This window comes from Sorex araneus, chromosome 3 (genome assembly GCF_027595985.1).
Source record: "Sorex araneus isolate mSorAra2 chromosome 3, mSorAra2.pri, whole genome shotgun sequence".
Taxonomy (NCBI): Eukaryota; Metazoa; Chordata; class Mammalia; order Eulipotyphla; family Soricidae; genus Sorex; species Sorex araneus.
Window position 1 is genome coordinate 3305483 of NC_073304.1, and position 15145 is coordinate 3320627.

At 60.0% G+C, this 15145-nt stretch overlaps 1 protein-coding gene across 1 annotated transcript in view; it reads left to right on the forward strand.

Annotated features, from left to right (window-relative positions):
* Positions 1 to 45: 45 nt before the first annotated feature.
* Positions 46 to 15145, forward strand: part of SETD3 (SET domain containing 3, actin histidine methyltransferase) — a 34311-nt gene continuing 19211 nt past the window's right edge. The window contains exons 1-5 of the mRNA XM_055131126.1: positions 46 to 236; positions 10431 to 10540; positions 10627 to 10719; positions 11976 to 12124; positions 14920 to 14992. Of these exons, the coding sequence (XP_054987101.1) occupies positions 10438 to 10540; positions 10627 to 10719; positions 11976 to 12124; positions 14920 to 14992 (418 nt within the window). The 5' untranslated portion in view covers positions 46 to 236; positions 10431 to 10437. The remainder of the gene's footprint in view (positions 237 to 10430; positions 10541 to 10626; positions 10720 to 11975; positions 12125 to 14919; positions 14993 to 15145) is intronic.

A 15145-nucleotide genomic window follows, 5' to 3' on the forward strand; every position in this document is an offset into this window, starting at 1 on the left:
CCGCGGGCCAATGGGCGGCGGCGGCGGCGGCAGGGGGGCGGGGCCCGGGGGCGGGCGGCGCGGGGTTGGGCCGCGGCGGCGGGGCCGTCTCAGGCCGCCGTCCAGCCCCTCCCGTCCGGCAGCCGCCGCCGCCGCCGCCGCCGCCGCCGGCGCCTGGGCTTGGTTGAGGCGGACGGTGGGGTCCGGGCCGGAGTGTGGCGCCGCCGCCGCCGCAGCGCGAAGGTGCTAGCGGGCAGGTGAGTGCCGGCGGCGGCCCGAGCGCGCGCGCCGCCCGCAGCCCTCGGGGCGCACTCGTGCCCGGCCCCCGAGCGCTGGCCGGCCGCCCCCGCCTCGCCCGGCGCCCCCCGGCCGAGCCCCGGGCCCGAGCCGAGGCGGGGCGGGGTTCGCGGCGGGCCGGGCTGCGGCCCGGGGCCTGCGCCGGGAGGGCGGGTGCGGGCCGGGGCCGGGGCGCCGCTTGGCCTCTGCCCCGGGGCCCTGCCCGGCGCCCGCGCGCGGCGCCCGCCCCCGGGGTGGCGGCAGGTGCAGGCGGCGCCCGAGCCCGCGGCGCCCCCGGGCGAGGCCGGCCCGCGCCCCGCGCCCCGCGCCCCGCGCCCGCGCCCCGGCTGTGCGTGCGGCCGGCCCCGGCCCGCTTCCTTCCTTCCTCCCTCGCGGGCCCCGGCCCCGGCGGGGCTCGGCTTCCCCTCCAGCCAGCCCCTGCCGCCCCCCCCCCCCACTTTCCCGGGATAAAAACAGTCGTTGGAAATAGGTCATCTTTCTTCCCACGCGCCCTGGCCACCTTCCACCCGCGCCGTGCCCTGCTGGGGAGAGGCAGCCGGAGCTTTGGAGTTGGTGGTGCGGGCAGGAAACTCTCCCTCCGCGGGGACCCGCGCTGCCCCGGGGGTCCCCGGCGCGGCTCCGCGGCGGCCGCCGTTGGCTGCAGGGGGCGGGGGGCGCACCCCCGCGGCGCGCCGACACGCGCAGGCTGTGGCTTTGCTGCTGCCGGCGGGGGCGGCGATGCCTCCGACACCGGAGCGCGGCCCAGGGCCGCGGGGAGGGAGGGAGGGAGGCTGGCCGTGCGTGGAAGAAGCCCCCCGAGGGCCTGCCCCGTGGGCGACGGCGCGGCCGCGCGGCCACGTGCGCGGGTCCGAGCCCCTGCGGCGCGTGGCCGGCGCCCCGCCTCGCTGCGCACCGGGCCGCACCCTCCCCCGGGAGTGACCGCGCCGGGTTTCAAAGCCCGGCTGTGCCCTGGGGGGTCTCGCAGGGGGTCTTCCGGCTGCTGGTGGGGAGCGCAGTTTGCCCTACCCATTTGTCTCGCTGTGGGTGGGGGGGGGGGTGCCGTGGGTCGGGGGGTGCCGTTGACCCGCGATCGGGCGCTGTTCCCACCTTCGCCACCAAGTTTGGCGAGTCTTGGTTGAACCTTGGGACTCTGCCCCTCCCCGCCCGCCTGCCCCAGTTCCTCCCGGGGGCTGCTGGAGGGATGTTTTGGGGGCGGTCCAGCAGTCGAAGGTACCTCCTTTCTCTGGCTCGAGAAAGTAGGTTGCCAAGCCAGGCTCTCAGACGGCTTCAGAACAACCTTTCATCGGAACCCCAGACAGCCCGGGCCGCCCCGGCTCCTTCCCTTTCAGGCCTGCCCTCCTTTCCGCATTCGGGATCGTGCGCCAGTGTCCAAAACGTAACTCTAGGCCGGACCTTTGAGCCGCCTGTGGCTTCGCTTCTCCTTCCCATTATGCGCACGTCGCTCCCCGTGCTTCCCCCCACCCCCCAGGGTTGTTAGCTGGAGGATTCAGAACCCTTTTCTGCACATGTGCCCTAGAGACGAAAGTTTCTGTCGAGTTGGAGCAACGCGTGTGAGGCGGTGGCTAGGAAAGGAAGGCTCATTGGGTATCTCTGCTGTGCTGAGGAAAGCAGCCGAGTCTGAAAGACGGACAAGCCCTCGCTTTAGGAGCCCCTGGGAAATGAGATGACAGAGAGCTTGTACTCAAATACAAAAAGTTCAAGCACTGGAAAACTTTGTGGAAGCCCCGAGCCCCGGTGACCACAGCCTGAGTGAAACGTGTGTATGGCTGGGGAGAAGGATGAGGAAGAGGAAGGTGACAGCTAGAGGGAAGAGCAATAGAGTGGAGGCTCATAGTAAATATGTGGCGCATAATTATTGCACGCAGGTGCAGAGCTGCTGAGGAGTGTGGTGTCGGCGAATGGGCATTGCAGACACCTGCCTGCCACTCTCCTCCGGTGGGCTCCGAGACCTAAGTGTTACAGCCGATTTACAATTTCCCTTTTTCCTTCTTGCTAATCTGGAGTCGCTTTTGCAAAGTAACTGGTGTTTCTGAGCCTTTCTCAGCTCCTGCGTCGATGGGTACGTCTCTCACTGGGAGGGCGTGTCTCAGGATGTTGGCTGCTTGTCCCTGGCTGTTCGCAGCCAGGTCTGATGGCGGAGGGAGGACAGTCTCACTACTTCTTGTGCCCGAGTTCTGGCCCCAAAGCCAGGGGTTGTTCCTTGGGCCCACTTACATCAGATACTTTTTAGTCCTTCGGCATGAAATAGTTCTTAACACCTGTTTTTCTTTATTCTTCCTTCTACTTAGGCACCAGTGCTTAGTGGCACTTTTATTCATTCCCCCTCTCTGAGTTCACGTTGTGTTCAGGTCCTTTATCCTATCAGTGAAGAATATTCTGATTTATTCTGCACCCTTTTTCTCTCAGTGACTTATAAGTGTCTATACTGGGTATTAGTTCACCCAGAGTCATAGTTAACCAGTGAAGGATTAACTAAGGGTTTCTTGCTTTTAATTCTTTTCCTAGTCTTCACTTGTTGCATTTACAGGTACACTTTATTTGGCAAAGATTAGCTTCTGTACTTTGGATTTTCTTTTTTTTTTTTTTTTTGGCTTTTTGGGTCACACCCAGCGATGCTCAGGGGTTACTCCTGGCTTTGCACTCAGGAATTACTCCTGGCAGTGCTTGGGGGACCATATGGGATGCCGGGGATCGAACCCGGGTCGGCCGCGTGCAAGGCAAACGCCCTACCCGCTGTGCTATCGCTCCGGCCCCCTGGATTTTCTTGTATTATTTCATTTAGGCATTTGTAACATTGGTGATGTTAAATATTTTGATCTGCAAGTATTAATTTTGTAATGTTTATCTCAAAGTGAAAATAAATTTCTAATAACATCAATAAATATTTTTACTGCGGGGTTGAAACTTTTGTATAAAGTCACTTAGTAGTCTTGTTGAAACAAAATGTAATGACCTGATTTGGCACGATTGGGAGGTGTGGTTTTTGTTGTTAAATTCACCCAGTAACTCAAGCCAGAAATTAACTGTGCAGACTCCAAGGTCTGGGAAATAAACAACATAAAACTAGTGGCCCAGCCACTGGTATTGATAATTCTCAGCCAGAATAAAATTTGAACAGGCCAAAAAAAAAAAAAATCCTAAAATGACTCTAACATTTAAATACCAAAGGAAAGACAACTCAGAATCATTTCCAGATAGAAGTTAATTAATAATCAAGGTAAGTCCAGACATTCTTGCCTAACAGCAGAAATCAAGTCTTGACTCTGAGGTGTAGGTTTTGAAAGGGTCTGAGGGATTTGATTAGTCGTCGTTCTCCCTCGTGATGAAGGAGAGGGCAGAGGAACGGGGCGGGGAGAAGCGCTTTCTTTGCCCCTTCAGTGGACGGAAAATTATCAAGAGAGCATTGATACTCAGGCTTCTTGGCCACCTACCAGCCTGGCCTCCGCAGTGCCCTCCACTTTTTAATTTTTTTTTACAGGACAGGATTTAGAATGTATCAGAAGAACTCTGAGCACGCCTTCTGGCTAACTGGCCGGAAGGCCTCAGGGCGGGCTCGCGGCTTCAGTGTCCCTGGTTTTCCGCAGAGCACAGTTGAGAGAGTAGAGATTAGTGTTGAAGGATCATTAAAATTGCTCCTGCCATGGCACATTGCTGAGGACTGGACGATCGTCACCGGCTAACTAGGATGGATGCTTCAGCATTGCTACTTGTCACCTAAGTGACTTGCATAGGCCTTTGATCCGGGGCACAATCTCTAGGCCACTTCTTTGTATTTGTAGGGCCAGGAAAGTCGTTCTATAATTTCAGTTCTTCACACTGTGTTTTCGCTCCTGTAAGTGACTACTGGTATGTTGAACATCAGAGATAACAGGGACCCCCTTGGGAACTTTTCTAACTGTGGGTTTTGAGCGGAATCCAAGATATCCTACGGAGTGCGAGTACAATTAGCTACTGACTCGGTGCTGGGGGCTAATGGGCCCCCAGTGAGTCTGTTATCGTGCACAAACTCACCTCTCTGACCTTTCTCGAAGCTTCATTGGCCCGTGGGCATAATAGACTCCGAACCCGCACCCGCGGTGTGAAAGGCTTAGCTGAGTTTCAGGGAGGGTAAATATCCGAGCAGCGGGAAGACGAGAGTGTTGGGGGTGGGCCAGAGGACCGCAGGTGGGAGCCAGTCGTGCCGTTGGAGCCGTTGAGGCAGGTTTTAGCGGGAAACGCCTGTGTTGGGCTTCCAGTAGCACAGAGGCGTCTGTGTGTCCAGGGGACCCTGAAGCCTGTGGGGCACGTGTCGCGCTGCTGTCCCGGAACGCTCTGCTGAAGGACGGTCCCCCACACTCCCGTGCTCCTGTGCCTTTTGGGTCACACCCAGCGATGTTCTGGGGTTACTCCTGGCGGTGCTTGGGGGACCGTATGGGATGCCGGGGATTGAACTCGGTTTGGCCGCGTGCAAGGCAAACGCCCTCCCTGCTGTGCTAAGTCACTCAGGCCCCTCCTGTGTCGTCTTAAGGTCTCCTTGAGCTGAGGCCAGGAAGGCGGAACCCCGGGCCGGAGAGCTAGCATGGCAGGGAGCGCGCCTGCCTTGCTCGAGGCCCACCTGGGTTCCCTCCCCGGCATCCCCTATGGCCCACCAGGAGTGATCCCTGAGCTCAGAGCCGGGAGTTACTCCTGAGCATTGCTGGGTGTGGCCCCAAAAACAAAACCAAAAAAACCGGAAGGCAGGAGTCCCCTTCCTGGAGCACAGGGGAAGGATTTCCGCTGGCCTACGAGCAGGCTTGTAAAGTGAAGTTTATTCTGTTTACTCCGAGAAGTCCCAAGGGGCTCGTGGTGCGGGGAGAAGGTTTGGGGGCGGCGTGGAGTGACGCTGATCTGCCTCCGGAACTGTGGGGGCTGGTCAGTCCAAGGCAGAGTGGGCCGGGCTGGGCGGGAGAGAGGATTTTCCCACGGGTGGCGCAGGCAGTGGACGAGAGGCCTGCTGCCCAGGTGCCACCCCAGAACCCAGCTGCTTCTGCCGCTGCCTGCTGGAGGCTCGGCCCGCCCAGCCGCATGGAGGGTGACCGCAGATAGCCCCAAAGGGTCTTCGGGCCCACTGCCCCACGCCCCAGGCGTTTGTAGGATCTTGAGTGAGGAATGTGCGGGCTTTGAAGGTCTTTTCTTGACAGGTTACAGCTGTTCCTTCACACGCCACATTTCTCTTTTGGAAAGATATAATAGGAAATGATTATTCATGATACCGAACAATGCTTTGCCTTGGAAAGTTCCCCCCTCCTCAACTTTCTTTAAATAGGAGCTTCATTTTAATTTGCGTGTATTTACAATGTAATTGAGGAGCAGTTTATGACTAAAACTATTACGCGTTTGAAGAGTCAATCAGAAATGCTTGAAGCATCTCAGAATTTGTTGTGTAAATTTGTGGGAAAATAGCAAAGAAAACATGGTAGAAAGTAAGAAATAGCCGTATCTTTTAAAATATCAAGTGTATGCATCTATATAATGTCATATGTGTGCTACATGTGTGAGTACATGCACATATGTTTTGGCCCCAGTTGTGTGTGAAGATTGGAATGATCTTACATGCATTCAGCTTGGTACTTGGGCAGCTTCTGAGCTACAGTGAAATTCTCTTTTTTTGGGGGGGGGGCGGGGTCAGACCCACACAGTGCTCAGGGCTGCCCTGGCTCTGCATTCGGGATCATCCTTGCGGGCCTGAGTGAGCTCTGCGGGGTTAGAACCAGCCAGCGCGTGCAAGGCAGACGCCCTTCCTGCTTGTATCACTCGTGCCCCCAAAGTCCACATTCCTTGCCCACCTGCCCTGGCTTCTTGGCACACGGGCACCTCCTGCCATTCAAGGTGGCAGCGTCGGGGCGGGCCTTGCGGATCAGCCACTGACACTGGCGGGGTGTGAGTGTGAGATTCTCGCCAAGGAGAAACATGCTCTGGGCGCCCTGGTTTGTGGGTGTAGCCCCACTCCTCACTGTCCTGGCCCTGGCCCCGCCGGCACGGTGTTGGGGGGACACCGAGCTCTGCCGACCAGTGCACCCCAGCTGGTGTAGCAGCAGGAGGAAGCCCTGGGGACCCTCCTGCCAGGATGGGGGTAGGAGCGGGGGGCGGTGTTGGGAGCTACAGACACGCTGGGCCTGAGCTCTCGGAATCCGTTGTCAAACGTGTGAGCAAAAATGTTGATTCTGGTTGTATTTAGTTGAACAAGTAAGTCAGGCAAGAAGAATGCGCCTCCTTTCCATTGGAATTTTGGAAAAGGACGAATACCCCTGCGGCTGCGGCCCTCGCTGCCCTGTGGAGTGAGCCAGGCAGGGCTGCCCTGTCCCGCGCCTGCCCCGCTCCCCCCACCCCCCTTCTCCTCCCCAGTATCTCCCACGGTGGGTGATGTCCCCAAGGGGGATCGTGGGAGCTGGGGGGCAGGGGTGGCCTCTCACAGTGGTGGGGGCAGGGAGATGCCTTGTGTTTACCCAAAGGTGGCAGATTTGGGGGCCGGCGATTGCTAAAACACATGCATGAGACCTAAGTCCGACCCTGGCACCACACGATCCACAAGGCCAAACCAAAAGCTAAATTTCCAGGGGCGTGCGGAGTCTTTTTTTTTGGTTCCAGTAAAGGGCTCAGTTGGCCAAAAACGTTTGGAGTTGTCAGCCCCAACAGGTGACATGCCTTTGCAGTGCCCTGGGTGACAGGGGCCTTGGCGACGGTGCCTTTCCCGAGGGGGCCGCTCAGGGACCTGGCCATTCCGGGGCGCATTTGCCGAGCCCCGGCTTGAGCGCCGTGTGGGTTGTAGGGCAGCGGGGCGCGGAGGGGGTGTGGGTTAGCCGCCGCCCCTGGTCCTGCAGACCCCAGGTCCCCCTTCCTCGTGGCTGCAGCCTCTGCCTGTGGGATCATTTGTGGGTCAATCCCACGTCATTTTCCCCATTGAAAATCCTCTCTTAAGACTTGGAAAGGGTCATGCTGAGTGAAATGAGTCCGAAGGAAAGGGACAGGTGCAGGGTGACTGCATTTATCTGTGGGCCATAAAAGACAAAACGAAAACAGTATGAAACTAAGACCCAAGGCCGGGAAAATGGGCCAGGAGGACTGGTCAGTGGTCGGTCAACGGTGGGGGAGGTGGAGGGTAGTTAAGACACAGGAGGGCCCATTGTGACTATGTTAGTTGGAAATGATCACTCTGGACAAGAACGGAGGCGAGAGCAGGCCGAGGGATATAGGTGGTAACCTCTCGGCATCCGTGTCACAAAGCACAGTGCCTCAATGAGAAAGAGCGAGAGAAGAGAGGTGCCCGCCATAGAGGCAGGCCGGGGCAGGGGGTGGCCTGAAGGGGTGGGAGGGAACCTGGGGACACTGGGGCCGGGAAATGACACTTGTGGAGGGATGCGTGTTGGCACATGGTATGACTGAAACGCAGTCATGAACAATTGTGTAATGCTCTATCTCATGGTGACTCAATTGAAAAAAATAGAAAAGAAAAGAAAAGAAAATTCTCTCTTAAGCATTAGCTAGCCCTCCCCCTCAGTGCCTTTATTTCCCCTAATGTAATTCAGTAAATATCTGTCAGCCGTAAGTGACTTCAGGCTTAATTCCGAATGTATATACAGATATGTTTAATGAATACATCTTTATCATTTTCTAATATAAATTAAATGTAAAAAATAAGTATAAATATTTGTTCTCTGTGGGAACTTGACACTTTTCACGAAACCCTTCTGAGCAGTAAGAATTTTCAGGGTACTTATTTGACTATTAGAGTTGTTGAAACTTGGGGCTGGAGCGATAGCACAGCGGGGAGGGCGTTTGCCTTGCACTCGGCTGACCCGGGTTCGATTCCCAGCATCCCATATGGTCCCCTGAGCACCGCCAGGAGTAATTCCTGAGTGCAGAGCCAGGATTAACCCCTGTGCATCGCCAGGTATGACCCAAAAAGGAAAAAAATAATAATAAAAATAAAAACAGAGTTGTTGAAACTTGGACTGAGGCCGAGACTTTCGGTGAAATCACATTAAAAATTAATCGCTTGTGTATAACAGATTTCTGAGCCGGAGCTGGGAAGTGCAGGGAGCCACTGCAAACCCGTGACGTTGGGGAATCTTGTCTCGCTGCCGGGCTGAGTCAGGGGCTGCTCCTGCTGGTCCCCGGGGCCGGAGCTGTGGCCCCTCCCGTCCCGCTGCCCTCCGCCGCCTCTGCAGCTGCTGCTCCTGGGGTGTGAGCGTCGTCCCCGCGCTGCGCCTCGAGAGGCTTCTCCCGTCTCGACCTTCCTGTCTCGAGCAGTGCCCAGCGTTGTCCCGGGCACTGGGCAGGCTCCCTGCCCAAGATGCGCAGAGCCAGCCCGAGCGCAGGGCCTGGCCCAGGGTTCCAGGCTGGAGGCGCATGGCCGGGTGCTGTGGCCACTGCCCCTCTGTGGGCGAGGCCCTGTGGGATGCTGTCACATGGCTTCTGTGCTCACAGCCCTATGGGCGTGGCCCCGTGGGCTCCTGTCCCTGCCCCACTGTCCACGAACTGGGGGCCTTGTCCAGGGAGCTGACCCTGCGCGCCAGGCTGCTTGGGAAAGCAGGGGCCGCTTGGGACCGTTCCTCGCCCCTTTGTGCTGGTGGCCGCTGGACGCCTCGAAACAGACCACGCAGGCGGGGCGCAGGCGCTCTCTGCTGTCTGGGGGGGGCCGGCCCCTGAGACCTCTGCACTGTGTCTCGGGTCTAAAAGCCAGCTGTTTCCTGGCTTGGGGACAAAGGGTGACAGTGAGTCTGGCTCGGGAAGGAATGGCTCCTGGGTCCTGGCGCGCTCTGCTCCCGGCTGTCCGGGGCAGGATCTTCCCACTGTGCTTGTCTGGACGGGAACGTGGGTCCTTGAGCAGAGGCTTCAGGAAAAGCGTCACATGATCCCCTGAGGTCCCAGCCAGCTCAGGCCACCTGCGAGGGGCCTGGCTGTGCGCTGAGATCTGGAGTGGCAGAGGGGGGCCCCCAAAATGGAAATAAGATCTATAAGATCTAGAGAACCCTTGGAGCTGGCTTAGGGCATGTGTAGAGAAAGAGAGAGAGAGAGAGAGAGTGCGTGTGCGTGTGTGAGAGTGTATGTGTGAATGAGTGTGTGAGTTTGGATGTGTGAGGATGTGTTTGTAAGTGGAGAGTGTGTGAATGAGTGGAGTTTATGAGTGGAGTGTGTGTGAGTGTATGTGTGCATGTGTGAGCAGGTGTGTGAGTGGAGTGAGTAGAGTGTATATGTGTGTGTGAGTGGAATGTGTGTGTGAGTGGAGTGTGCATGAGTGAGTGGCGTGTGTGTGTATGAGTGTGTGTGAGTAGAGTGTGTGTGTGTGTGTGTGTGTGTGTGTGTGTGTGTGTAGGGGGCTTTGGGGCTGGAGCATGAGTTCTAGGGCCGGAGTGGGGGCCTGGCTGTGTGTCCCGGCGAGGTGGGTTTCTGAGGTTCGGGGGGCGAGGCCCTGAGGCCCGGCGGCAGCCGCCCTGTGGGCTGTGGGCCAGGCTGGCCTGGGTGTTTCTGACGCCTTGGCCGGGTCAGCGGATGGGGCTGAGCACGGGGCGTGGAGTCCAGTGTCGACCTTCTCTCTCCCCGAGGTGCGGCTCCCCTTCGGGGGTCCCACAGAGCCACCTGCAGGCTTGGGGCCGCTGCCCCCTCTGATCTGGGAGCAGCAGCTTCTGGCCCGGGGACCCTGCAGATTGGGGGTCTTGGGAGGTCTCGGGTGCCTGGAGGTGAGGGCGGGTGGGAAGCAGGGCCCCTCCCTGAGAAGGGGGTCTCGCCTGGCCACGCCCCGCGCGGCTCAGAGGCTCTCCCTGCAGGGGTGGCAAGGGTCAGGTTTAGTCCCCTGGGGGTGCGGGGCAGGGGTGCGGAGGGGGCCCCACCCCAGCCTCCCCATTTGGCCCCAGCGAGTCCTTGTGGCTTCCAGAGGGTCTGGGCAGGGGCAGGCTGGTGCCGTGGTGCCCGGGATGAGCCGGCCTCACGCCTGCGGACCCTGTCCCGGGGGCTGCTCAGGGCCGGCAGCTGCGCGGCCTCTCGTGTGGACGGTGAGCCGGTCACTACACAGTGCCGGGGGTTCTTCCCCGAGGGTCTCCGAGCGCCAGAGCGGGGCACTTGTGTTTCCTCTGGGCCCCGTCCTCGAGGCTGCGCCGGGGAAAGGTGACGCCCGCCCTCTGCCTCCCCTTCCCTAGTCAGAAAATGGGTAAGAAGAGTCGCGTGAAAACGCAGAAATCGGGCACCGGCGCTGCAGCGAGCGTGTCGCCGAAGGAGACCCTGAGCCTGACCACGGAGCTCCTGCAGAGTGAGTCTCCCTCGGCCCTCCCTGCGCCCCCCCCGCGCCCTCCCCGCGCCCCCGCGCCCCTGGACACGGCCTGCTTTGCGTTGCAGAGTGCAGCAGCCCCGCGCCGGGCCCCGGCAAGGAGTGGGAGGAGTACGTGCAGATCCGCGCCCTGGTGGAGAAGATCCGGAAGAAGCAGAAAGGTCAGTGCCCGCCCTGCGCGCCCGGGCACGGGGGCCCCGGAGACGGGGCAGGGTCAGCCGCGCGGGGAGAGGGTGGGCACCGAGGCCGCCTGTCCCGGGAGCACAGGGGTGAGGCGGGGTGTGCAGGGCCTGCCCTCGCCACCCCTTCGCAGCCTTGCTGTCGAGGGGCTGGTAACTGCCCCGCGCGCCCCCGCCCCGCGGTCAGGCCGTGTGTGACAGCGTTTCTGGGCTGTCTCCCCAGTCCCTGCGAGTCCCCTGCCTCTCGGGCCCTTACTACTTGCTGGGGACAAGGGTGCCGCCTCTGGGCCAGGCGCACCTGCTTGGCTTCCCACGGCGACCACGTGCCGTGTCCCGCAGGGGAGAGGAGGGGCGGGAGGACCCTCAGCATCTCACCGTTTCAGGCGCGCGCTGAGAACCCTGCGGGCCACAGGGTGTGTGTCTGTGTGTGTGTATCTGTGTTGTGTGTGTGTCTGTGTTCCTTGTGTGTCTATGTCTGCCTGTGTGCATCTGTGTTTGTGTGTCTGTGCGCATGTGTGTTTATGTGCATGTGTGTGCCTGTTCTCATGCTACCGACCCTTTCAGGCTCTTGCTAAGAATCCTGCAAGCCACAGAGTGTGTGTCTGTGTTTGGGTGCATGTGCTGTGTGTCTGTGTGCATCTGTGTGTGTCTGTGTGCATCTGTGTGTGTCTGTGTGTGTCTCTGTGTGTGTTTATGTGCATGTGCATCTGTGTCTGTGTGTGTGTGTGTGTCTGTGTGTGTTTATGTGCATGTGCATCTGTGTCTGTGTGTGTGTGTGTCTGTGTGTCTCTGTGTGTCTGTGTGTGTTTATGTGCCTGTGCATCGGTGTGTGTGTGTGTCTGTGCGTCTCTGTGTGTCTGTGTGTGTTCTCCTGACCGTTTCAGACCCTTGCTGAGAGCCCCGCGTGCCCGCGGCCAGTCTGGTGGCTCCGTCCCCTGCTCCCTCCCTCCCCTGGGCTCCCCGTCACAGCACTGTGCCCTTCATCCCTGTGTTCCTTTCAGAAATCAGAGCTTCTGCAGAGAGCTGCTGCCCGTGGGGGGTTGGAGGCTGTCCCCTGTGGCGACGGTGTCAGCCCGGGTCACAGGCCTTGGCTCTGGGGCCAGGCCGTGGGGTGCTGAGCCTGGCTCTGGGGGCTGTGGGAGCAGGGGCACCTGGAGTACCCCAGGAACCCTCGGGGCCCGGCTGCCCCGCGTTCTCTCGTCGCGCGCCCGAGTAACCGTCTCCCGCGGCCCCGGCAGGCCTGTCGGTCACCTACGAGGGGAAGAGAGAAGATTACTTCCCCGAGCTCCTGAAATGGGCCTCCGACAACGGGGCCTCCGTGGAGGGCTTTGAGATGGGCAACTTCAAAGAGGAGGGCTTCGGCCTGCGAGCCACGCGGGACATCAAGGTGAGCTGCGGCCCTGACAGGCAGGGCTGTCAGTGGGAGGAGAAGCGGCCGCGCCGGGCTGCCGTGGTGGGCACAGACATGATGGGCAGAGGGCGGCCGGGGCCGCCAAGGGTAGCTGAGGGTGGCTGAGGGCGGTGAGGGCGGTGAGGGTGGCTGAGGGTGGCTGAGGGTGACTGAGGGTGGCTGAGGGTGACTGAGGGTGGCTGAGGGTGACTGAGGGTGGCTGAGGGTGACTGAGGGTGGCTGAGGGTGGCTGAGGGCGACTGAGGGTGACTGAGGGTGACTGAGGGTGACTGAGGGCGACTGAGGGCGACTGAGGGTGACTGAGGGCCTCTGAGGGTGGCTGAGGGCGACTGAGGGCGACTGAGGGTGACTGAGGGCCTCTGAGGGTGGCTGAGGGTGACTGAGGGCCTCTGAGGGTGGCTGAGGGCCTCTGAGGGTGGCTGAGGGTGGCTGAGGGCCTCTGAGGGTGGCTGAGGGTGGCTGAGGGCCTCTGAGGGTGGCTGAGGGCGGCTGAGGGTGACTGAGGGTGACTGAGGGTGGCTGAGGGTGACTGAGGGCCTCTGAGGGTGGCTGAGGGTGACTGAGGGCCTCTGAGGGTAGCTGAGGGTGACTGAGGGCCTCTGAGGGTGGCTGAGGGTGACTGAGGGCCTCTGAGGGTGGTGAGGGTGGTTGAGGGCGGCTGAGGGTGGCTGAGGGTGGCTGAGGGTGACTGAGGGTGGCTGAGGGCCTCTGAGGGTGACTGAGGGTGGCTGAGGGCCTCTGAGGGTGGCTGAGGGCGACTGTTGGTGGCTGAGGGTGGCTGAGGGTGGCTGGTGGCCTCTGAGGGTGGCTGAGAGTGGCTGCGGGTGGCTGTGGACGGCTGAGAGAGACAGAAGGTGGAACCTCTGAGGGTGACTGAGGCTGACTGAGGGTGGCTGAGGGTGGCTGGTGGCCTCTGAGGATAGCTGAGGGTGGCTGAGGGTGGCTAGGGTGGCTGAGGGTGATTGAGGGTGGCTGAGGGCCTCTGAGGGTGGCTGAGGGTGACTGAGAGTCACTGTGGGTGGCTGAGGGTGGCTGAGGGCGGCTGAGGGTGGCTGTGGACGGCTGAGAGAGACGGAAGTGGAACCTCTGAGGGTGGCTGAGGGCCTCTGAGGGTGACTGAGGGTGACTGAGGGTGACTGAGGGTAGCTGAGGGTGGCTGAGGGTGACTGAGGGTGACTGAGGGTAGCTGAGGGTGGCTGAGGGTGGCTGAGGGCCTCTGAGGGTGGCTGAGGGCGGCTGAGGGTGACTGAGGGTGGCTGAGGGCCTCTGAGGGTGGCTGAGGGCCTCTGAGGGTGGCTGAGGGTGGCTGAGGGTGGCTGAGGGTGGCTGAGGGCCTCTGAGGGTGGCTTCGGGTGGCTGTGGACGGCTGAGAGAGACGGAGGGTGGAACCTCTGAGGGTGGCTGAGGGCCTCTGAGGGTGGTCGAGGGTGACTGAGGGTGACTGAGGGTGGTTGAGGGTGGCTGAGGGCAGCTAGGGTGGCTGAGCACGGCTGAGAGAGACTGAGGGCGGCACCTCTGAGGGCTGCTGAGGGGGCTGAGGGCGGCAGCTCCCCGCGTGCCCTTCCCTCCAGCGGGTGGAGGAAATGGGCCGCCGTTCCTGAAGGGAGCCGCGAGCCCAGCGCCTCCCTGCGTGGGCAGCCCACGCGTGTGTGGACGGCTGTCTTGGGGGCGTCTCTCGCAGTGTGTTCCTGTCAGTTGGCATGTAGCCCCTCCTGGTTTGGGTCACGTCGGGGCAGCTGTTGGGGGGAGGGATGTTGGCGGCTGTCCCACCGCCGGCGGCTGGGCTGGGAGGGAGTTCCCAGAGGAGGCTGGCCCGGGGGTCACTGCCGGTGCCCTCCCCGCTGTGCTCTGTCCCCACGGGGCCCTTCCCCAGCACGGCTGCCTGGCAGTGCCCGAAGTGCTCCCGTGAGCTTGTGGCCCTGGTGGTAGTCTGGGACCCGGAGCGCCCGCAGAGCGTCTGGTGGCCCCGCGCGCTCCAGGCTCTGATGGTTTGTAAAGCGTGAGAGGCCAGTCCCGGGGCAGCGCACCCCGGCAGAGGGGACTCGTGCTGGGAGTCTGGGTTCCGTTTTGTGTTCTAGAACCTAAAAATACAGAAGTCTAGGCAGGCAGACAGGCAGCTTAGTGCGCTACCCCAGAAGATTGGGTTTTTTGTTTTTCTGGAGGTTTTTTTTTTTTGGTCAGTACCCGGCAGTGTGCAGGGTTTACTCCTGGCTCTGTGCTCAGGGATCACTCCTGGCAGAGCTCGGGGGGCCGCATGGGATGCTGGGGGCTGAACCTGGGTCAGCCACATGCAAGGCAAACCCTTCCCCCCGTCTATTGCTCTGGCCCCTATCTCAAATTTTATTTTTTTTAAATTTATTTCGTTGGTTTGGGGCCCCAGTTAGTGGTGCTCGGGGCTTACTCCAGGCTCTGCTCTTGGGGATCACTCCTGGCGGGGCTCAGGGGGCCCGGTGGGGCGCCAGGGACCTAACCTGGGTTGGCCGCTGTACTGTCATGCTCGGCCCCCTCAAATTTTTATATTGACTCTGTTTTCTCAGTTAACATACCCAGTATTTCTATTGTAACGAGACTTTAAGCTAGGTTCCTGCTCCTGGCGAGAGCACGCGTGCTTATATTTGAAATACGTTGAAAATTAGAAACAAAGTGTGTAAGATGCAGCCTTGAGAATTTTTTTAATGTATATTGGGTATCTGGCCACAGATGTACTTGAAGATTGTAAATTGTTTTGATGATTCTAATATTTTCTTATTTCTACCCCCCCCCTCCTCCAGGCAGAAGAATTATTTTTATGGGTTCCACGAAAATTGCTAATGACTGTTGAATCTGCTAAAAATTCAGTGTTGGGTGAGAATAATTTCTGGCTCTTTGTCGAAGGCAAAGCTCAGATGGCGGCACTTTGTAAATTCCCGTTGGTGGCGCGGGTCGGTCGTTTTCCTTCACGAGGGAAACGTCCTTCCAGCCGGCCCTTGCTTTCCGTGCTTGGGGTCGGACGTGGTC